This window comes from Arachis hypogaea, chromosome 14, assembly GCF_003086295.3.
Source record: "Arachis hypogaea cultivar Tifrunner chromosome 14, arahy.Tifrunner.gnm2.J5K5, whole genome shotgun sequence".
NCBI classification, from domain to species: domain Eukaryota; kingdom Viridiplantae; phylum Streptophyta; class Magnoliopsida; order Fabales; family Fabaceae; genus Arachis; species Arachis hypogaea.
In genome coordinates, this window is record NC_092049.1 from 141,430,333 (window position 1) to 141,454,330 (window position 23,998).

At 36.2% G+C, this 23,998-nt stretch overlaps 3 protein-coding genes across 4 annotated transcripts; all 3 read left to right on the forward strand.

Annotated features, from left to right (window-relative positions):
- Nucleotides 1–1,194: 1,194 nt before the first annotated feature.
- On the forward strand, nt 1,195–7,402 carry LOC112798109 (disease resistance protein RPP13-like). Of its 2 annotated transcripts, none has more exons than XM_025841284.3 (3): nt 1,195–1,785; nt 3,250–6,095; nt 7,074–7,402. In XM_025841284.3, exons 1-2 carry the CDS (start codon nt 1,271–1,273, stop codon nt 6,020–6,022), a joined length of 3,288 nt encoding a protein of 1,095 aa, XP_025697069.1. In that variant the 5' UTR covers nt 1,195–1,270; the 3' UTR covers nt 6,023–6,095; nt 7,074–7,402. The 2 variants fall into 2 exon arrangements, with proteins under 2 accessions (XP_025697069.1, XP_025697070.1); XM_025841285.3 differs by having other exon boundaries at nt 7,080–7,402.
- Nucleotides 7,403–14,796: 7,394 nt separating this feature from the next.
- Nucleotides 14,797–20,450, forward strand: LOC112798110 (disease resistance protein RPP13-like). Its single transcript, XM_025841287.3, has 3 exons — nt 14,797–15,560; nt 17,361–20,096; nt 20,231–20,450. Exons 1-2 carry the CDS (start codon nt 15,013–15,015, stop codon nt 20,038–20,040), a joined length of 3,228 nt encoding a protein of 1,075 aa, XP_025697072.1. The 5' UTR covers nt 14,797–15,012; the 3' UTR covers nt 20,041–20,096; nt 20,231–20,450.
- Nucleotides 20,451–21,488: 1,038 nt separating this feature from the next.
- LOC112795466 (TMV resistance protein N-like) lies at nt 21,489–23,939 on the forward strand. The gene is made up of 2 exons (XM_025837396.1): nt 21,489–21,967; nt 23,105–23,939. The coding sequence occupies exons 1-2, from the start codon at nt 21,489–21,491 to the stop codon at nt 23,937–23,939; spliced, it is 1,314 nt and encodes a 437-aa protein (XP_025693181.1).
- Nucleotides 23,940–23,998: the final 59 nt, after the last annotated feature.

Sequence of the window (23,998 nt, forward strand, 5' to 3'; positions counted from 1 at the left end):
TTGTCTAAGGCCATAAAGAACCTTTAAGAGTTTAAAAACATGATTTGAAAACTCTTTGCTTTCAAAACCGGGGGGTTGAGCCACAAATACTTCCTTATCTATAAAACCATTAACAAAAGCACATTTGACATCCATTTGAAACATTTTAAAGCCCTTGTGGGCAGCATAGGCAAGAAGCAACCTAATTGCTTCCATTCTTGCTATCGGAACAAATGACTCATCAAAATCAATACCTTCCTCTTGATTGTAACCTTGGGCCACTAGTCTAGCCTTGTTACGAACAACACTTCCATCCTTACCCAATTTATTTTTAAAAATTCATTTTGTATCGGTTACCTTTTACCATTCGGATTTGGTACAAGAGTCCAAACCTCATTCTTTTCAAATTGTGCTAGCTCTTCCTCCATGACTTTAACCCATGAAGGGTCTTCAAGAGCTTGCTTCATATTGAGAGGTTCTAATTGGGACAAGAAGACAACAGTGCTTAGTTCCATTTGCTTCTTGCTTGAGGATCTAGTGGTTGCCTTGTGAAGGATCACCAATGATGAATTCATGAGGGTAACCCTTCAAAAATTTTCATTCACGTGGCCTTTGAAAAAAGTTTCTGCCTTAAGAAATTTCAATAGACAGTTCTGTTCTGGATTCTCTGCTTTGTTCAGGAGACAAAACAGAAATGTCTCATTCATTCTGACGAGACGTTTCAGGACAGACAGATTCAACAGTTGGGACAGACTTGAAATTTTCTTGATTGGCTTGTTGATTCACATTAGTTTCACTACCTGCGTCATCATCTAACACAGCACTTAGAATAGAATTAGAATCACAAAAAGATACATGTGTGGATTCCTCAATTGTTCTATATTCTTTGAGGTAAACCCTAAATGCTTTGCTAATGGTGGAGTATCCAACAAACATTTTTTTATAAGATTTTGGATCAAACTTTCTAAATTTTTTTTATTATTAAACACAAAACATTTATAACTAAAATTATGGAAATACTTAAGATTAGGTGAGGTTCCTTTCCGAAACTCATATGGAGTTTTCTTTAAACCAATGATGGTTATATTTAAAATATAATAGGCCGTGTTATATTTACATGTCATTGTATCAAAATTAAATGCATTATGTTATTACTATTATTTATTTATTTATTGTTATTATTATTATTTTTTCTTAATTGGACATCTCCTGCTTCCTTCATATATATCCACACTAGTAGTTGACTTGCTTGCAGACACATACGATCTCCACTTAATTATAACACCACATCATGGCCGACAATGGAGCAGCTTTGTCCTCGTCGTCGTCGTCATCATCCTTATCAGAAGGCATGTACGATGTTTTTCTGAGCTTTAGAGGCGAAGACACAAGATACATATCCTCAGATTCTCTCTACCGTAAACTCGCCGAAAACGGAAACCTCAAAGTGTTTAGAGATTGTCCGGGTCTGAAACTAAGTGACCCAATTAAATCTACTCTTGTGGAAGCCATTAAAGGATCAAGGATGTTCATTGTTATGATGAGTTCAAACTATGTGTCTTCCTCGTGGTGCCTCGTGGAGCTAGTGGAGATACTCAAGTACTCCAACAATGGAAGAAATCGCGCCGTTTTTCCAGTTTTTTACCACGTGGAGCCTTCAGAAGTTAGATATCAGAATAGCGTCAAATCTAAGGAAGCCATGAGAAAACATGAAGAGAGATACGGCAAAGATACTGTGGCAGCGTGGGAGTCGGCTCTATCTACAATTTGCGGGCTATGCGGACAACACATTGTTAAGAATAAAGGGTGAGTTCTTTTACGAGGGAGGTTAATTAGAACTTAGAATGTCATTATAGTTTTTTATTTTTTATTATAAGTTAATTATTAATATTTAAAAATATAAAAAAATATATATTATTAACTAGATTTTTTTTATTCTAATTTTTTTTAATTTAATAATTTAATATTTTTATTATTTTATTTTAGGAATAAAAAGTTACCGAAAACATTAATTTAATTGATTAATTTAAAATTAGTTAATAATTAAAAAATAACAAAAATAAACTAAAAATACTTAAAACACCCAAAATTCTAATAAAAAAATATTTAAAGTGAAATAAAATAAAAATTACTTTAGAATTTAGAATAGATAAGAACTTGCCAATTGGACATGATTGCCGGCCGTGGCTCCTAATAAAGGATAAAAATATAAAATCGTGGTATTAAAAAGAAGAAAGTGAAAACAAATAAAAAAAATAGTAAGCAAGTGGTTGTGACCCAATAATTTGATTATTAGTTGAAAATGGCTCATTCTTTCTTGGTTCTCTAACGGGCTTATTCTAGAAATCAAATTTTAGTTAATCATATGGTTAGTTGTTTTTTTTTATCATAAAAGGATTGATGTTATGTGTATAAGTATTTTTGTAATTAAATTCAATCAATAAAATCCAAAAATATATGTATGCATATTTATTTTATTTTATTTTTTTATATATAGCACATAAATTTTTGTTAAAAAACATACAAATTTTTGAAATATAACATACAAAATTTTGCATATAAATATAACACATAATTTTTTACCCATAACATACATATTTTTGTATATAATATATAAATTTTTGCATATAGTATAAATTTTTATTGTGAATATATTTTATTAATTGGATAAATTAATATTTTAGTGAATATGTAATATTTTAACAATTTTTATGCTATGCAATAAGAATTTTGTGTTGTAAACTAAAATTTATGTATTGTATATATTCATTGGTTAGATATCAATGTTTTAGACATGTGGTCCTTAAAAAATTTATGTGCTGTGTACTAAAATTGATGTGTTATATATTAAAATTGATGTGTTCTAATTTTCTAAATATTTATCAAGAAAAAGGACTATGATAATAATAATAAGAGCGGATAAAAAAAAAAGAAATTAAATGACAACAATAACAACAGAAAAAGACAACAGTAGTAATAGCGAAGATAATGATAACTGTAGCTGCAATGACGACAACAAAAACGTATTGAGAAAGAAAAAAGGAGCGTAGGAAGAAGACGCAGCGATGATTATTAAAAAAGAAAGAAGTAGCACGCGAATAGATTTTTATTTGTAAACAACATAATTAAACTTGATTATTCACAAGACTTGACACCTAACAATTTTGTTATAAAATTATCTAATTTTTTAACCTGTGTCTTTTATTAAGTCCATAGTGAATTGCTTAACATTGCATATCCATAGATTAATATTAAGTTGTTGTATTGTAGGTATGAAACTGAGGTCATTGACAAGATTGCTGAACAAGTCTTGGCAAAAAATCGAGAGATCAAGCAACTATTGAATAGATTTTATTCTCAATTTGAAGAAGTGGAATCACTTTTGGACCTTAAATCTCGTAATACTCTTCGTATGGTGGGTATTTACGAAGAAGATGCTGAAATAGACAAAACAACATTCACTTTGGAGCTATACTATAAGATCAAACATGAGTTCAAAGAGGCAAGTTTTCTTCTCGGTGTGAGTAAAACTTTAGAGGAAAGCGCTGATGGCCTGAAAAATCTCCAAAAGGCGATTCTTTCTGATATGGGTGTAAAGGTAAGCACTGTGGATTGCACATCTACCGGATCCTCGGAAATCAAGCGGAGGTTGCGCCATAAAAGAGTGCTTTTGGTTCTAAATGACGTTGATAGTAAAATGCATTTAGAGTTGCTGGCAAGAAGTGGTGATCTGTTTGGTCCTGGTAGTAGGATCATCATAACAACAGAGGACAAAGATCTCTTGGATAATTATCCTGTGATAGATGGTGTTGAGACTAAGACATATTGCATTCGTGAATGTGATGAATTCGAAGGCAACAAAAGCAGTAATCATGTTGTGAAGGGAGAATATGTAGTGGGATTGAAGAAAGATTTCAATGATGTGATTAAGCAACTCATGGAAGAAGATTCCCGTGATGGGAACATTGTTTCCATTGTTGGCATGGGTGGGATAGGGAAGACTACACTTGCTCGAAAGATCTACAATAGCGATGAGGTCAAGAAGCTATTCGCTTGCCGTGCATGGGCAACTATTTCCAAGGATTGCAGAGAGAAGGAGGTTTTTAAAAGTCTTCTCAACTGTCTGAAGTCATCCACCTCTAAACATGAAGATTCAAGTAGTGAAGAGGAGTTAATGCAGAAGGTGAGGAAATGTTTGACAGGGAAAAAGTACTTGATAGTCCTTGATGATATTTGGGACACTAAAGCATGGGCCACTCTAAAGGGTTGTTTCCCAGAAAACAACGATGGTGGCATGATACTAATAACAACTCGGAATGATCAGGTGGCCTACTTTTTAAGATCAAAGAAACCTCACCACAAGCTTTCCTTCATGGATAAAGAAGAAAGTTGGAAACTGTTTTGCAATGAAGTGTTTTGCAGAGAAAAATGTCCTCCCAAGCTAGAACGAATTGGTAGATCAATTGCCAACACTTGCAGCGGTTTACCACTGGCTATCAAAATCACAGCTGGGTTTGTAGCAAAAACGAAGAGATCAGGGGATGAATGGAAAAGAATCAAGAAACTACTCCCTCATTTGCGTATTGTTGAAGACAAGGAATGTAAGAAGATGAAGGAGAGATTGATGCTTAGCTACGATGATCTGCCTGAGAACATCAAGCCATGCTTCCTATATCTTGGAGTTTTTCCCGAAGATGATCAGATTTGTGCGCGAGACTTAATCCGTCTATGGATAACAGAGGGCCTCATAGAAGAGCCAATCCAAAGTGGAAGATCAAAAGCAACACCCGCAGAACTTGAAGATATTGGTGAGCAACACTTGAAGGAGCTAGTGGATCGTAACTTGGTACAAGTGTCTCAGAGAAGGAGTGATGACAAAGGCGTGAAAACATGTCAGATCCACGACCTCATCCGGGAACTGTGCATATCAGAGAGTAAGAACCCTGATAACAATAATAATAATGCTCGTAGGTTATCCTTTCCCAAGGATATAGGATCCTATGCATGTTTGGTAACATGTAGTCAATCACGCACTTGTTCCTTGTTCGTGTATGGAGATGCAGAGGGGTGGTCACATCATATTCCAAAAGGCTACCGAGTTATTGTGCTATATTTTAAAGGATCGAAGATGGATATAATTAGTGGAAAGAATGCTGGGTTTTTGAAGGGGTTGAAAAGCCTCAGGATCTTGAGAGTGGAATTTCCTGACCCATACCGGTTCTATCCGCTTCATCGTATGCACATATTACATATACTAGAACATTCTGCAGAGGACATAAATATTGAGGGGTTAAAGCAACTAAGACATCTCCGCAGTAGATATGCAGTGCACTTATTAGTTGATGAAGAAGGGGTAAAAGAAAAAATGCAGAATCTCCAAACCCTATGTTATGTGCATCTCGATTCACGACTAGAGTTCTTACTCGACAATGGCTACTTTCCCAACTTGAGAACACTGGGTTTACATTCAGCAGAAAGAAAGTTAAGTTGCTTACGCCGCTTGAGCAATCTACGTGAATTAAAACTTGAGCATATGACCTCTAAATATGTTCCATTAGATAAAAATGTATTTCCGTCAAATCTTACCAAGATTACCTTGTCATGGTATGTGGGTTTTAGCACCAAAGCCATGAATGCTTTGGGACAAATCCCCACCCTTCAAATTTTGAAATTATATGAAGTACAATGTATGGAAGGAATCCTTAATTGTGGTACTGAGAGGAGCTTTCCGCGGCTTCAAGTGTTTATCATGAAAAAGGTGCAGGTCAAAGGTCTTACATTAGAAGGAGGTGCAATGCCTTGCCTGCAACGTGCAGTCTTCCATGAGTGCCCTGGCTTGAAGTTGGAGTACCTTCCTGAACAAATGCGTTCCTCGGGTTGCAACTTGGAGTTTTCAGAACATGTTGAGCAACGGCGTTCTTGGGTTGTAAAAACTTGGAGTTTTCAGAACATGAACAAGAATAAGAAAGTGATGATGATACCGATAATGATGATGATGATGATGATGATACCGATGATGATGAAGATGATGATGATTGATTGATTGATATTGATTAATTGATTTCTGTGAGGCATTAATGTTCACGTCGTCATCATTGCTTCTTTCCCAAAAGCAGGTATATGTTTCTTTTACTGAGACTCATGAGAACAGGAGCATATACATGATTTATGCTATCTAGCTAGTTACCTTTTCATGCAACTTCTTTTTAATGCTTTTGCTAATAAGTTGAATCATTCTAACATGTATGTATGTAATTGTTACGGTGGCTAACCGGACATTAATGGGTTAGACTCGTTGGGTTGGCCCAATCGTCAGATAGAGAAAGCTTATGATCTGGTTCGCGTCTGGGAGTTCCGATCCGACTTGTATGAGTGAACGAATGGGGGTGGTACCTGCAAAGACACTTCGATGCCTAAGTCAACAAGGGGTTTAAGCAAGTTTAGAGAGTATTGGAATTTAGAGATACTTGAGGGGTGTCAGTGTATTTATAGTGGTGAACTAATAACCACCGTTGGAGTAGTTCTACCTTTTAAGATAGATAACTGTTCCTTTATCTTAGGGAAGTTGGAATATGGCTGCTGAAAGTAGGTTGAGAGATTTTAGGGGCAGTTACTTATTTGAATAAGGGGTATCTGTCAGCTAATCCTTACCTCCGACTTCCTTGGAGCAAGTCGTGGTTAAATCCGAATGAGGGTCAATCTTTAGTGTTGGGTCAGGGTATGAACAGTATGTATAATCAATTTGGGCAGAACTCTCTTCCATATAGAACTCTCCTCCATAATAGATATTATTAAATGTGCTCCTTTAGTCTCATTGTATTGTAATGGAGTGTGATCCTCTAATATTGCATTGTTTTCCTTTTTTTTCTTTCTTTCCTTTTCTGAATAAAATCGTTAGTTGTTTTTCTTTTGAATGACACTTCTTCGTTCTTGTTTTGGTATTCTAATTCCTTGGGTACATTTGTATTATGATTCTCTTTTACATTGAACATATTGAGGGTTTGAATCACATGCAGTTTCCTTTATGTTATAAATAAATATGAGATGAGTTCATATTATTAGTGTATAACGTTAAACCCTTTATCATGGCTAAGATTCAGCATCACTCCATCATATATCTATCAAAGTGCATCTATGCAAAAGCTGGGGAGATTCAGAAATTGAAACACCTTGGCAGTATTATCAAAGTGCATTTATTAGCAGAAGGTGAAGGAGAAACAGACACAAGAAGAAGAATGAAGAATCTCTTTGTGGTGTTTGCTAATAAGTATCTTAAGGCATATTCATGTTATTTTTTATTTTTTATTTTTTATATTTTGTACTCAACACAAGTTTCTGAAGCAAACGGGATTGTAATATAAATATAATTAGATTATAAATTCTTGTTTTCATTTATAATACTTGATCATATTAAAAGATAAAACTAAGTAGTTGTGGATGCTTTCTAGTACACTCTAGGAAATAGGAATGTATAGGAATTTTTCTAACTAAATTCTTCCACCTTAAATTTAAATTTTGCAGATGCAAGGGTAGGTTTTTCTGCCGAAACAAATATCAAATTCTGATATGAATGGCAAGATATACGTTCCTGTTTCTTTCAAATAATATATATAGATAAATGTGTAAGTAAGTATTAAGAACAAACTTTTTATTAATTTTCATTGGTTTCTATATTATGTTATAGTGATTTTAGAGTTATATGTAGGCTAATTGTATTCCTTATAACAGCTATATATTCTATATATGAAAATATAATATATAGTTATTTACACCTAGTGAATAATAGTTGTGTACATAAATGTAACATTCATATGGAAATAACAAGTTACCAAATCCTAGAGAAGTATAAAATACCAGCAACATCTCCTGCTGTAAGATGTATAAAAGAAAAATTGAAAATCATAACCAAAAGCTAATACAGAATTACAGATCAAAAGCTAGGACCATTATAAACTATAGTATATTCCCCCTCAAGTCATAGTAACCTCCCATTGAAACGAGGTATGCCCCAACAACAGCTGGGCCATAGCATCCAGCGGATATTTTTATCTTTGAGCTTAATAATATTGCATATATAGGCACATAATACAGCTAACTAAATGGTCACCAATATTTCTTTGATGGAATTAATTCTTTTAATGCTTTCAATGTGACAATGTCATAATCATTGGTGACTTGTGATCTGAAGATTACAGGTTTAAACCTTGTATCATGCCTAAGATATTAACTATACTACACATGAAATAGCAATATATATGCACATGATTCTTAATATTAATTGAGCAATACTTGAGGGAGATGGTGGATCGTAATTTGGTACAAGTAGCAAGGAGAAGCAGTGATGGGAAAGGCGTGAAAACATGTCAGATCCATGATCTCTTTTCCGGAACTGTGCATATCAGATCAGACAGCAACAACCATGATAACAACACTAACAATGCTCGTAGATTATTGTCCTTTCCTAGCACAGTAGGATCCTATACCTGTTCATTAGAGACGTGCAATAAAGAATCCACTCATTCGCTATTCTTTTATGAAGATGCACGGGGATGGTTACACCATATTCCAGGAAATCTCCGAGTTAATGTGCTATATTTTTCGAAATGGGCTCGGGTTAGTTCTTCAACAAGTGCTGAGTATTTGAAGAGTTTGACACCCCTCCGGTACTTGAAAATGGAAGTTGAATTCGATGGATTATGTGACTTTCACAATTTGGAAACATTACATGTACTGTACACTAGTTCGAAGGACCTAAGAATTGGGGGGTTAAAGCAACTAAGACATCTTCATTGTGAATTTCTGGTGAAACTGTTAATAGATGAACAAGAAGTAAAAGATAAAATGCAGAATCTCCAAACACTATGTTATGTGTCTGCCAATCAAAACTAGGGAGCTTATTAGGCAATGCTTACTTTCCCAAGTTGAGAACACTCGGTTTATATGTAACTGCATACCAAGACCATGAAGCAACAAAAGCAGAAGAAATCCTAAAAAGCCTGCACTGCCTAAGAAAGTTGCGGCAGGTGAAACTTACGTTTGCTCCCTTTGGTTGGGTTCCATTACTTGAATTGAAAGAGAAAAATTACAAATTTGGAGGGGACCATGGCCATAGCTGATAGCTCCACCTTTATTACACTTCTCTGTTCTTTAATCATAAGAATCGTTGTCTATATATGAGTGAGCATCATGCTGGACACATGACTTGCGATGCTAAAGGACAAGTTAAGATTGGTTAAGTCTAATATCAAGAGTTTAATAATATAGTAGTTGGTATAATAAATTTGCTGGTGAAAGCAATTGTCATGACCAAGGTCTTTTTATAACAAATATATGTATCAATCATTCATCAAAGTATTGCAAGTAGCGAATAATATATTCCAAAGTCACCAAGCAAGTTCACGAATCAATCCACCAACTATTTCATCATTGATATCCACACTGCTTCACTGGTGTGTTTTTTTGGATGACTAAAATATGATTTCGATCATTATTATTTATTAATGTGCCAAGCAACTTCTCCCCACTAATTTCTTAAATGGTTTAAATAATGGTATAGTATAGAAATGTGATGATGAACAATGGTATAATATAAAATTATGGATGATGACAATTTGTTGGTCCCAAATTTTATATTAGAGGAATCCAAGTCTTTCTGTAATTAACTAAATTAAATAATAAGATTTAAAATAATATTAGTTAACTGATTTTTGTTAAATTAAAAAAAATTGATTCAATTTTATTGACAAAAAAACTTGAATGTAACATTTTTTTCATATTAATAAATATACTTTTGTACTGTTGTACGGGTTTCGGATGGGTCGGAGGGGTTCTTCGGCTAAAGAGGTGGGAATCGGCCTGGATCTGGTGACTGAGACGAGCAAAGAAACGACCTCCCGAGCTGTGTGTGATATGAGGTGGGGGCGTCACCTACAATGACACTCCAACGCTCAAGTCAGAAAGATGCCGGTGGCGTTAAGGGTAGTGAGTAGTGACGTACCTTGGAGAAAGGGTAGGACCCTCTCCATATATACCCTGTCAGAGAGGCGGGCCCCACGGGAGAGGTCTCCTTCCAGGAAGCTTCCTCTCCCAGCTGTCATATGGTTGGCAGCAGGGGAGCAAGTGTCCGGGTCGCTGGCCGGACGGGTTATGCCCGAGTAGGTCGTGTTGTTCGTGGGTCGAATCGGCTAATCATGCCAGTTGGGCCGGGCCGTAACAGTGCCCCCAACGCACCAACTATGGCCGTGAGTGTCGTTGTTGGCGCGTTCTGCTCTCTTTCTCATGTCGTCGCTTTATCGGGCGCTCGTGGTCAGGACGTGCCTTTTACGTGCGTGCGGGCTTCGTCGCTTCAGAAAAGCGCTGCCTGTCGCCTCGTTCCTTGCGCCCGCCATTAAGCGCATTTATTGTTGATTTGAAAGCAGGGGAGAAAGGTCTCTTTTGCCCCTGACTTTCGCGCTTCTCCAAGGTGGTTATTCTTTCGTTCTATTCCTTCCTTTCTTTCCCATTTCTTTTCATTGCTTCCACACTATCTTTGCACCGCATTTTCTACTCTCTCTCGCGTTTCTGAATTCTGCTTGCATTGGCCTGCGATCGTCCTCCTTCCTACCTTCGTGCTTCTTCCTTGCTAATTATTTTCCTGGTAAGTAGATTTTTCTTCTGTGGAGCCTTTTTGTCTTTACTATTTACAGATTAGATGTTTGCCATTGCTTCCGCTTCTTATGCGTTGAGTAGTGTTTAGGTCTGTGCATGTGTTTTGAGGTTGTTATTAGCTAGAGTTTTAGGGGGGTTACCATCTAGGTTCCTGGTAGTTTAGGCCTCATTTTGCCAGTAGATAAGCTTCAGTTTAACTGCGAATAGGTAGATTGTAGATTCTGGTATTAGTGCCGGTTTTCCGACCTCTTAGACTGATTTTGAGTGGTGCCCCCACTGTAAGTATGACCCAGCTCCCGTCATCAGAGTCGTGAGACCGGCGCCCTACGATCGCTACGCCTGGGTGACCTCAGACGTAAAGGAAACTCCCAACCAAATGTCTGTGGAGGAACTTACGGAGTTCCGACAAGCCGAGTGCCTCTGCGAGGGAGGAGATGAAGAGAGTAACTACGAAGTTTTTGTTCCCCATGCCCAGGAACGGATATTCCAACTGAACCTTCAGTCTCCCTGGGTTCCCGATTGGATTTGGTTTTACAAAGCGATGTTCACCCACCTGGGGGTTTGCATCCCCTTCTACCCTTTTCAAATGGCGCTGCTCAACCGATGTGACGTGGCGCTGTCTCAGTTGCATCCGAACAGTTGGGCCTCCATCCGCTGTTTCGAGATGGTTTGTGAATATTTGGAGTTGCCGGCCTCCGTCGAGGTGTTTCTGTTTCTTTTTACTTTGACAAACCCTTCCAAAGAGGGGAGGGCTAAAAAGGGCTTTATGTCTTTCCGGGCGGCCCACGGTCGGAGGATCTTCAGCTTATTCGAGGATTAATTCTTATCACGGCTTCAAAGACAAGTACTTTAAAGTTCTCCCTGCCGAAGGTTGGCACCCCTTCTGGCTGACCTTGGAGGGGGAACGTCACATCCTGACCTATTGGAGTTTCGGGGCGGGGGCGAACGCCTTCACAAAAGTGACATACAAAGGGTTGTCACCAGAGAACAAGAGGATTGCCGATGTCTTGCTGGCCGTCTTTGGCAAAAACCATGTTAACCCCCACCTCCTTATGGGTGATCGGGACATGGGTAGGGGTTATATAGGTGTGTGGTCGCTTAGTCCTTTGTTCGTGCTTATTATTTGTATACTTGATTAGCTGTCTTGCCGACTAACGAGCTGTTGTTTGTTCTTGCAGTATCAATGGTTGGCGAACAAGTTGGTCTTGACGCTCTATTCAACACCTTCCTTGCTGATGGCAGCAATGACGACTCTGCCACCCCTGCCAACAAGGTGCCTCCCTAGGATGCCGTCGAGCCTGAGGTTCAGTTTCAACTACCCAGGGGGAGGTGGCGGGGACCAGCGCTGTTTCAGGTCCCCAACCAGAGGTGGAGGCAGAGACTGAAGGGCCAGAGGTGGTTGTCCTTGACAACCCAAGAAAAAGGAAGCCATCTTCTAGTCTTGAGGGAGTTCTCACAGTGATGGAGAAGAACTTTGATGCCGAGACTTTCATTGATACCCAACTGCTTTCCGGCACAGAGGACTTCTTCTATGGTGGGGATCTTGCCTCACATGCCAGATGGATGTACCGTACCTTGCTCCGGAGAGCCACTGTAGCAAGAAAAGGGAATCTACCTTGGCGGGGGCACGGTCTCTGGAGAACAAGCTTGAATCCTCCGTCAAGGCTAATGCTAAGTACAAAGACGAGGTCAAGTCGCTTTAAGAGCAGCTAGCTGCTGCCGAGGAAAAGGTCAAGACCGCCGAAGAAAAGGTTAAGGCCTCCAAAGAAAAGGTTAGCTACAAAGAAGAAAGAAGAAGAAATCAGAAGCTAGGGCAAAATCAGATCTTAGGCAAATAAGAAAGATCTTTCCATTATTGGTACCCCAAAATAACTTACTGAAGCTTCCTTCCCATCATACCCATTTCTGGTAAAATGAAAAAAAAATGGATGTTATGAAGTTCTGCTGTGGATCAACGGTCAAGAAAGGAACTTGAAGCCAAAGCAAAAATAAATGGTTCAGATCTTTGAAGAGATTGGAAAAAGGATGAAAGAGAAGATGGAAAGTATGAATGCATGAAATCTGAAATCTCTGCTACAGTTCCATCTCTATTCTGCGTAGCTGTTGCTCTGTTTTTGTGAGAAGAAGTCAACTGTGTGAAGCAAGCCTATGGTGTGAAAAATTGAAATCATACAAATAGGAAAATCACTTCAATTGAAAGGAAGGAGAGATAACCAATTTTTGAGATTTATGTTCTGAGAAGAATTCTCTGAAAAAGTTCATCAACTTGAACAGTGCTTCTTAGTCAAAGGAGCATTCTGCCAGAATGAGGAACTGAATCAGAAGCTAGCAAATCTGGTTTATCACATAGCAACAGAGGCTGTTGAAGCAATCAATCTCCTTCATGTTTTACAAATTGTAATTTTCTTTTCAATGTTTATCTTTCTGTAATTTCTTGATGTAAAAGGTTGAATGAGGGAGTCATTGAAAGAGCCTAAGAGTGGAAAAAGGCAGAGAGATACACATGAGTGAAAATTCTAGAGTTATTTCAGATTTCTTTAGATTGATTAAGTGTCTTGTATCTTGTACTAGTGAGGTATCCCTTTCTTAGTTGGGTTACAACTCAAATCAGGTTAGAACTTGAGTGTGAAAGGATTGTGTCAATCCTATGGAATTGGTGTATGTAATACTTTAACTATAGTGGAAATTCTACCACTGTTGTGGTGGAGACTGGATGTAGGTTGCAGTGCACAAGACAACCGAACCAGGATACATGATGGTATCAGCTTCTCTCTTCCCTACTCTGTTCTGTTTTCTGATATTCATGAGACAAAATGAAATTGTCTCATAAATTTTCCGCTGCTAAGTTCAAACAGATTCAGATTAAAAGTTTGTTTTAAAATGGTTATTTCATTAAAGTAAAGGAAGGTCATAAATTCAACCCCCATTCTCTAAACCTTCTACAATCTTCAGGCCTCCTCCAACTCTGTTCAACAACATGAGACCTCCTTCAATAAACAACCCCTCAAGTAGGCCTATTGTTAGCCAAGAAATCATGCATGGTGCTAGTGTTGGAACATCTACCAGATTCATGCAATTTATGCAGACTCCAAGACTTGGAGCACCAACAACTGAACTCTCTAGTGGCAATAGCAATTCCACACCTAATTAAGGCCTAAGATTGACTGGATTAAGGAACTTTTGTTGTAGTGTTTAGATATGACTGTAACATAGACCATGTGCACCTCAATTTTTTTGGGAACTTAGTTATAGTGTTTTGGTTTAGAATTACATTGACTATGGTTTGTTTTGTTACTTAATTCTCATCAAACAACTATAATGAATTAGCATGAACTTATATGTCTACTATGTTAATGGGAGATGATTACATATTTGGCATTGTCCCACATTGATTTGGTACAAGAATTTTCATTTAATAATTGTCACCATTCATATATATTGCTATGTCAAGGTTAAATTAGAGTTTGTGATTTGAAATATAAGCAGTTATGTCAAATTTTAAATATCTAAAGGTTAGTTTTGTCAAATTTTTATTCATTCGATTCACAAATTTTCATGGTTACAAAGTTAATTTAAATTAGCCAATGGTCAGTATTATCAGCGCCTCAATCTTTCATGATTAGAAATGGTTAATTACTCTTATATAATTAAAAGATGAATTATGACTTAAAATGAACTAAGAACACAATTCCATTACTTGAATTGAAAGAGAAAAATTATTACAAATAAAATTGGAGGAGACCATGGCCATAGCTGATAGGTCCACCTTTATTATACCCCTCTATTCTTTAACGGTCCCGCTACATTACCAACAGCATATCTGCCAACTTCTGCCAACTCTTATTTATAACTGTGTTTTATGGAAGTATCTTCGTGGATGTGTCTAATAAAAATATCTTTTTTATGGTTGTGTTTAATAGAAGTGTCTTTATAGATATATTTTTTGGATGTGTCTCTTTATATATGTATTTAAAATATAATAATTAATTATTGTTGGCAATAAATTGTCAGATAATATGTTGGTACTTATACTTTTCCATTCTTTAATCATAAGAATCATTGTCTAGAGATGAGTGAGCATCATGCTGGACATATGACTTGGCGATACTAAAGGACTAAGTTAAGATTGGTCAAGTCTAATATCAAGAGTTTAATAATATAGTAGTTGGTATAATAAATTTGCTGGTTGCTGGTGAAAGCAATTGTCATGACCAAGGTCTTTTTATAACAAATATATGTATCAACCATTCATCAGAGTATTGCAAGTAGCGAATAATATATTCCAAAGTCACCAAGCAAGTTCACGAATCAATCCACCAACTATTTCATCGTTGATATCCACACTGCTTCACTGCTTCTTTGATTTCAATTGTTGTATACCACATCATGGCCGATGATGGAGCGGCCGGGGCGGCGTCTTCTTCGTCATCACCGGCACCGTGGTTGTGGTCAACGTCGTCCTTATCAGAAGGCATGTATGATGTTTTTCTGAACTTTAGAGGCAAGGACACAAGGTTCTTATTCACAGATTATCTCTATCATGGCCTGGCCGATGTAAAAAAACTGCAAGTATTCAGGGATGATCCGGGTCTGGAACTAGGTGACGAAATTAAACCTACTCTGATGGAAGCCATTAAAAGATCAAGGATTCATATTGTTGTGATGAGTGAAAACTATGTATCTTCCTCATGGTGCCTCCTGGAACTAGAGCAGATGCTCAAGTATTACTCCAAGGATGGAAACAAACGATCCGTTATTCCAGTTTTTTATCACGTGACGCCCGCGGAAATGAGATATCAGACTAGCACCATATCTAAGAAAGCCATGAAGAAACATAAAAAGAGAGAAGGCAAAGACAAGGCGAAAGCGTGGAAGTTGGCTTTATCTAGAGTTTGCGGGATAAGTGGACAACACATTGTTAAGAAGGGAAATCGGTGAGTTCTTTTTAATTAATTGATATTATAACGAAATTATTATTATTATTATTATTATTATTATTATTATTATTATTATATATTTTTTAATCCTCGCTCTTTAGAGATTTTAGAATTTATGGTTTAAAATAATTACCTGAAATTGACCGAAAAATATTTATTTCTCTAATTGAACTCATATTCTTTTATCATCTTAATTAATAAAGATTGAGAGGACAAGTTAAGTTTTATTATGTGTTTCTTTATATTAGGTCACTCTAAAATTTACAATGAATCATGAAAAAGTTTATTTTTTTGATTAATTAATTGGTAGACATCATTTTTTCTAAAATAATAATGGATTCTACTAGGTAGATAACGAAAGATTTGAACAATATGAATAATAGATTGAAAAATTGGCCCAATGAAATTAAAAAAAATACTCCACTCAAATTACCCAACTAAAATATCTCATTCAATAATTCAAAAATTTTAACCATTCATTGTACCCTAATTTATCAAAACACTAACTTTTCTCCCAAATCTTCTGTCGCCACTGTCACTTGGTCTTCAACCAGCACCCTTCGTCGTCAGCGGGATCCTTCTCACCATCGCAGGTTCGTCAACAAGGACCCTTATCGGCGTTGTTCTCCTCCAGACCGGAAACAAACGACATCGCTCACCTCTGATGAAAATAATCATCTATTTAAGAATAAAAATAGTTATCCGCATATCTAGTGAATTGAACATTTAGCATATTTTAATTGTATATAACTAAATCCAATCCAATCAAATAACCATTCACATAAAAATTAAAATAACCATCCCATAAGAATTAAAATAATCATCCTCGTATCAACTAAAATGATAATCCTAAACTAGCTATAATTGAATACTAGAACTTGAACTCAGGAAAGCGGCGAACGAAGGGATGGAACCTGAGGGAAAAGGAAGTCGTTGAGCATGTAGATTCCGAGGCCGTAGGAGATGATGTAGAAATTTTGGATCAAGTATGCGCGTAAAACGTAGATATAAGCGATAACCAAGGAACCAATCCAACAACGGAGCATGTGCGGCATATTCTTGTCGAGAAAATGTTGGTACTGTTGCGACACCGTGAATTTCCATCGCGATATGGCGCCATCCAGTTAATTATATTTTAATTATGATTCATTATTAATATAAATATAAATTTTACTAAAAATGTATTAATCTGCTTTATCTATTTCAATGCTAGTATTATGATTAAAGTTATTTGTTTTGATACTAGTATTGAAATTTACTGATATTATAGTTAGATAATAGACTTTGTAAATTATCTGTTACTCTTATTGTATCAAATTAAGATACAAATGTGGTAGTACGGACAAATTTTATGTTTTTTTTTATATGAGTTATTTTTAGAATTTGAGACTTGATTCTTTGTAAAATGTTAGTGAAGACATGTATTTTAAATTTTAATTCTAAGTTTTTTATTATTTTTTATCTTTTATTTATGTGAGATCGGTTTTATCGGTTCAACTAATAATAATTTATTGGTTAAATCATAAATCAATGAACAGACTGATTCGATCGCCGATTCGGTTCCGACGTTGCTGAGGAAGTAGAGTACAAAACGTATAATATGTGAATATGTAATCGTACGATTTAGGTGCTAATCTTAATGTTTTCAAATATAAAAATCTGATAATAATTATTTAATTAATTAAGAATCTAATTTTAATTTTAAATTTAATTTGTTTAAAACCGTTATAGCTCCTCTATACTTTTCCAATAATAATTACGTACAAAGATATTAATATTGTGTGTTATGATTTGCAGTCATGAAACAGAGGTCGTAGGCAAGATTGCTGAACAAGTCTCAGCAAAAATTCTAGAGATCAGGCAACAAATGAATAGATTTGTTTCTCAATTTAAAGTGGTTGAATCACTTTTGAACCTTGAATCTTCTGATAATGTTGGTGTGGTGGGAATTTATGAAGATCCTAAAATAGCCAAAAGTTACATAACAAGATTTACTTTTGAGCTATACTATAAGATCAAATACAAGTTCAGAGCGGCAAGTTTTCTTGTTGATGTTAGTAAACAGTTAAGGGAAAACACCGCTAATGGCTTGGAAAATCTCCACAAGGAGCTTCTTTCAGATATGGGTGTGGAAACCATGCAGGAGTTGCCACGTAAGAGGGTGCTTCTGGTTCTGGAAGGGGTTGATAGTGAACAGCATTTGAAGTTGCTAGTGGAAATGGGAGTAAGTGATTGGTTTAGTGGTGGTAGTAGGATCCTCATAGCAACAGAAAACAGAAATCTGTTTGAGGATTGTCCTGCTGTGATGAATGGTGTTAAGCTTGAGAAACATTGCATATGTGAAGGTGAATTGGTGAAGGAAAAGATTGTGAAGGAGAAGAAGGTAGTGGGATTTGTGAAAGAATTCATCGATGTTATTAATCAACTGAAGGAAGAAGATTCAAATAGGAGGAATGTTGTTTCAATTGTCGGCATGGGCGGGTCGGGCAAGACTACTCTTGCCCGAATGATCTATGACAGCAATGAGGTGAGGGAGGTATTCCCTTGCCGTGCATGGGCAACTGTTTCCAAACACTGCAATGAAAATAAAGTTTATGGAAAGCTTCTCAAGTCTTTGAAGGTACCAAAATCTGAATATGAGAAATTAAGTAAAGAGGAGTTGAAGAAGGAGGTGAGAAAACGTTTGAATGGGCAAAGCGGGAAGTATTTGATAGTGCTGGATGATGTGTGGAACACTAAGGCGTGGAACAAGTTGGAGTATCTTCTCCCAGAAAAGAATAATGGGAGCAGGATATTGATGACTACACGAAATGATAGGGTGGCAAACCATGCAATGTCAAAGGAACCTCACCATCAACTTGGCCCTTTGGATGATGAAGAAAGTTGGGAATTATTCCGTAGCGAGGTGTTTGGTAGAGAAGAGTGTCCTTCTGATTTAGAGTCTATTGGTAAATCAATTGCCCAAAGTTGCAAGGGTTTGCCATTAGCTGTTGCAACCATAGCAGGGCTTGTCAAAGAGAGGAAGAGATCAACAACAGAGTGGCAAAGTATTAACAATGTAATTCTTCAATGGGATGATGATGATGATGATGATGATGATGATGATGATGATGATGATAGTGATGATGATAAGAAGCCGATGACGATGAGTAGGATGATGAAGATATTGCAGCTGAGCTATGATGATTTACGTCCAAAATTGAAGTCATGCTTTCTATATCTTGGGGTGTTTCCGGAAGATTGCAAGATTGCAGCAAGGGCTTTGATTGAACTATGGAATGCAGAAGGCTTGACAAAAGTAACGGAAACTGGAAGTTCAAATGCAGCAGAGCCGGAAGACATTGGTGAGGAGCGCTTGAAGGAGCTAGTGGATCGTAACTTGGTACAAGTGGTGAGTAGGAAGAGTGATGGGGAAGGCGTGAAAACATGTCAGATCCACGATCTCATCCGGAAACTGTGCATATCACTGAGTAACAAACCAGATAACAAGAACAATGATCGCAGATTATTATCCTTTACCAGAAACGAAGGATCCTATACCTGTTCATTAGAGACGTGTAATAAAGAATCCACTCGTTCGTTATTCTTTTATGAAGATGCACGGGAATGGTTACACCATATTCCAGAAAACCTGCGAGTTAATGTGCTATATTTTTCGAAATGGGCTCGGGTTAGTTCAACAAGTGCCGAGTATTTGAAGAGTTTGACACCCCTCCGGTACTTGAAAATGGAAGTTGAATTAGATGGATTATGTGACTTTCACAATTTGGAAACATTACATGTACTGTACACTAGTTCGAAGGACCTAAGAATTGGGGGCTTAAAGCAACTGAGACATCTTCATTGTGAATTTCTGGTGAAATTGATAGATGAACAAGTAAAAGATAAAATGCAGAATCTCCAAACCCTATGTTATGTGATTGCCGATTCAAAACTAGGGAGCTTACTAGGCAATGCTTACTTTCCCAACTTGAGAACACTCGGTTTATATATAACTGCATACCAAGACCGTCAAGCAACAGAAGCAGAAGAAATCTTAAAGAGCCTGCACTGCCTAAGAAAGTTGCGGAAGGTGAAACTTACGTTTGCTCCCTTTGGTTGGGTTCCATTAGATAGAATTGCATTTCCGTCAACTCTTACCAAGATTACCTTGTCATCATTTGGGGGCTTCATGTCCAAAGACATGATTGTTTTGGGACAAATTCGCAGCCTTCAAATTTTAAAATTGAAATCTGGAATTTGTACTGAAATACCTCTTCATTGTGGTACTGCTGGGAGCTTTCCGGAGCTTCAAGTGCTCATCATGATAAGGATGTCTGTCAAACGTCTTACATCAGAAGAAGGTGCGATGCCTCGTCTTCGACGTGCTGTCTTCTGTGACTGCCCTTACTTGTTGGAGGAGGAGGTTACTCAAAAAATGCTTTCCTTGGGTAGTAACTTGGAGTTTTTAGACCGTCAAGTGGACGATGATGATTGATTTCTGTGAGGCATTGGATGTCAACGTCTGCTACTCTGCTTCTTTTCCAAAAGCAGGTATATATTTCTTTTGATGAGACTCATAGGCACAGGCATATATATATATACCTTTTCATGCAACTTCTTTTTTATGATTTTGCTAACAAGGTGAATCATTCTAACATGTATGTATGTATAATCAATTTGTGCAGAACTCTCCTCCATAATACATACATCATTACATGACATGCTCCTGCCGCCTCATTGTATTGTAATGGAGTAGTTGTAATCCTCTAATATTGCACTACTTTAATTTTCTTTTCTTTTCTTTTCTTTTTTTTTTATTTTGAATCACACCTTTTAGTACTTTTATTGTGATATTGTAATTCCTCGAACACACGTTTATTATGATTCGCTTTTATTTAGGTTTAATTGCTCTGTTGGTCCCTATAGTTTTACCAAATTTTTAATTAGATTTCTATATTTTTTTTCTTTCAATTGGATTTTTATTACACTGCTTTAATTTTGTAATTAAGTCCTTCTTAATGTAAAAACTATTAAAGTTAACTGAATATTTTTTTGTAAATTGAAGGTATTTATACTTAACAACTTAATTAAATATTTGATAATGTTAATTTTAATATTTTTAACATGAAAATGACGTAATTACAAAATTAAAAGTAGTGTAAAAACTCAATTAAAAAAAAATATATAAAAACCTAATTAAAATTTTGGTAAAATTATAATTAAATCTTTTATTTACGGTGTGCATGCTCTGTTGAAGTTTTGAATGACATGTAATTTCCTTTATGTTATAAATAAATAAATAAATATGAGATGAGTATTTCATAGCTTTAGTGTATAGCCTTAAATATTCTCGATTATGGCAAATATTATGAGAAAATTGAAACAAGAAGAATGCATGCAGAATCTCCAAACCCTGTATCACGTGTGTCTTGATAAATTTTGTTATCAAAATCACTAAATTAGACTAATTTAAATGTGGAATTACAAGTGTATGTTTAATGACCATGATGTTTAACAAAATTTAAAATTACAAGTTTAACAGTGTTCCTATCGATTATTTAAGAAGTTACTTGTATGTAAAAACTTATTACATCATGTATAAAATATTTGGATGCTCGTAAATATTATTAATTTTTAATAACATATTTTTTTCTAAAAAATGTAAAAGTGAAAATTCAGTGCCAAAGAACTGTAGTTCAAATAACATAGTTTTTTCAAAACTTTAAGTTCGACTCTGATTTCTAATTTTAAAAAAAAAAAATTCAGTCTTTTTTAAGTACACACAAGAATCCGTCCGATTTTCGTCACTTTCCAGGAAACTTGGCAGCATATGCTTAATTTATGCTATACACTGGATTTTAATTCAACTTTACCTGCTTCATTTCTTCATTCTTGATATCAACACTGCTTCATTCCGATTCCGAGTTATATATATACCACGCCATGGCCAATGATGGAGCGGCCGGGTCATCATCCTCGTCGACGCCGTGGAGGTGGGCATCGTCATCCTTGTCAGAAGAAGGAATGTATGATGTTTTTCTGAACTTTAGAGGCGAAGACACAAGGTTTGCATTCACAGATTATCTCCACTATGCACTCTCCGAAATCGGAAAGCTCAAAGTATTCAGGGATGATCCGGGTCTGGAACTAGGTGACGAAATTAAATATACTCTGATGGAAGCCATTAAAAGATCCAGGATTCAAATTGTTGTGATGAGTGAAAACTATGTATCTTCCGGATGGTGCCTCCTGGAACTAGAGCAGATGCTCAAGTACTCCGATGATGGAAACAAACGGTCCATAATCCCAGTATTTTATCGCGTGAAGCCTGCAGAAGTGAATCGTCAGAGTAGCGACAAATCCAAGGAAGCCATGAAGAAACACCAAGAGAGATACGGCAAACACAAGGCGGAGGCCTGGAAGTTTGCTCTATCTACAGTTTGCGGCCTATGAGTTAGTTACCTAAAAATATTCAGTTATTCCATGCAAATTTATACGTTAAAAATGCTCAAAGCCGTTAAATGATTTAAATGATTTGACTAAATTTCATCTAATAGCTTTCAATTATCAATCTCACATAAAGTTGACCCCACCTGAATTTGTCTCTGTATCTTATACAAAATTTACCATGCTCACCTTGCTTGCCTCTAATTTTTTCCTTTTGTTGGTGGTCATTTCTCTCTTATTGTACTAATCAAATCAGCACTATTGGTTCTTCAACTTTGTCTCCAAATTTTATCCTTTACCTTCATTTCTCTTTTATTGTACTAATCGAATCAGCACTATTGGTTCTTCAACTTTTTCTCAAATGGTTGCAGCGGCTCAAATTAAAGTAGCTTCAGATAACTATTTGCTTGCACATCTTGGTTATCATAGCTGCAACACTTTTTTTAAAATCAAATCAGCATTTTAATTTTGTTTTTGGCTCTATTATTTGACGTTCGTCATATGCTTATTTGATGAAAGGTTTTTGTGCCAATAAGAAGTGAACTACTTTTTTTTTTTAAATTGCTTTGCCCGAATTGATAAAGCTTCAGCAGCAGCAGCAAGCTTTGTTCAATATTACTCCAAAGTGCTGGGTTTAGTTGATAAGACTTGTTTGCATTGATAGTCCATATATACTAGCCTCAATGAATTTTGTCCAACTATCAACCTTAATATGGGCATGTAACAATAAAACATCCAGTAAATTAGCCTTTGGACTTTTAACCCAACCAAATATATCAATAATAATTATTGTTTCTAAACTCAACTCTTATTTTTAATGCGTATTTTGTAATTTAATATGCATTTTATACTAATGATTGATTTAGATTATTAATTTTGGTGTATATCTAATATAGTTAAATTTTTATATATTTTTTATTTTTTGTTAAAAATAATTGGTATACGGTAAGATAAAATTAAAAGTTTATCTTTTATATAGTAAAAGATAGAAAAAAAAATTATGTACAAAAGATGATGTACATATCAACTCTCTATTGTTTGTTTGTTTCTTTATGTTAAGCGTTAGGGTAACTCTATTGTTTTATTAGCTTGTGTACATTTATGATTTGTAGGTATGAAACTCAGGTCATTGGTGAGATTGCTGAACAAGTCTTTGCAAAACATCGAAAGATCAAGCAACTATTGGATAAATTTGATTCTGAATTTGAAGCGGTCGAACCACTTTTGAACCTTGAATCTTGTGATACTGTTCGTATGGTGGGAATTTATGAAGATCCTAAAATAGGCAAAAGTTACATAACAACATTTGCATTTGAGCTATACTATAAGATCAAATACAAGTTCAGAGCGGCAAGTTTTCTTGTTGATGTTAGTAAACAGTTAAGGAAAAACACCGCTAATGGCTTGGAAAATCTCCACAAGGAGCTTCTTTCTGATATGGGTGTGGAAACCATGCAGGAGTTGCAACATAAGAGAGTGCTTCTGGTTCTGGAAGGGGTTAACAGTGACAAGCATTTGGAGTTTCTAGTGGGAATGGGAATAGGTGATTGGTTTGGTCTTGGTAGTAGGATCATCATAACAACAGAAAACAAAGATCTCTTTCAGAATTATCCTGTGATGGATGGTGTTGAGCTTAAGATACATTGCTTTCGCGAAGGTGAATTCAGTGGCAGTAATAGGAATGTGAAGGAAAGGAATGTTGTGAAAGATTTCATCGATTTAATTAATCAACTGAGAGAAGAAAATTCAATGAGGAACAATGTTGTTTCAATTGTCAGTGAGATATTCACTTCCCGTGCATTGGCAACTGTTTCCAAAGATTATAGAGAAAAAGATGTTTTCTCAAGCCTTCATCGTTCTTTGATGCCATCCACAGCTATACCTGAAAATGAAGAGGCTTTACAGGGGAATGTGAGAAGGGCACTTCTAGTATGGCCACACATATAGGTCTGATGGCTCACCCACTGGCATATATTTGACTCCAACTATTGGATCAAATCATATGT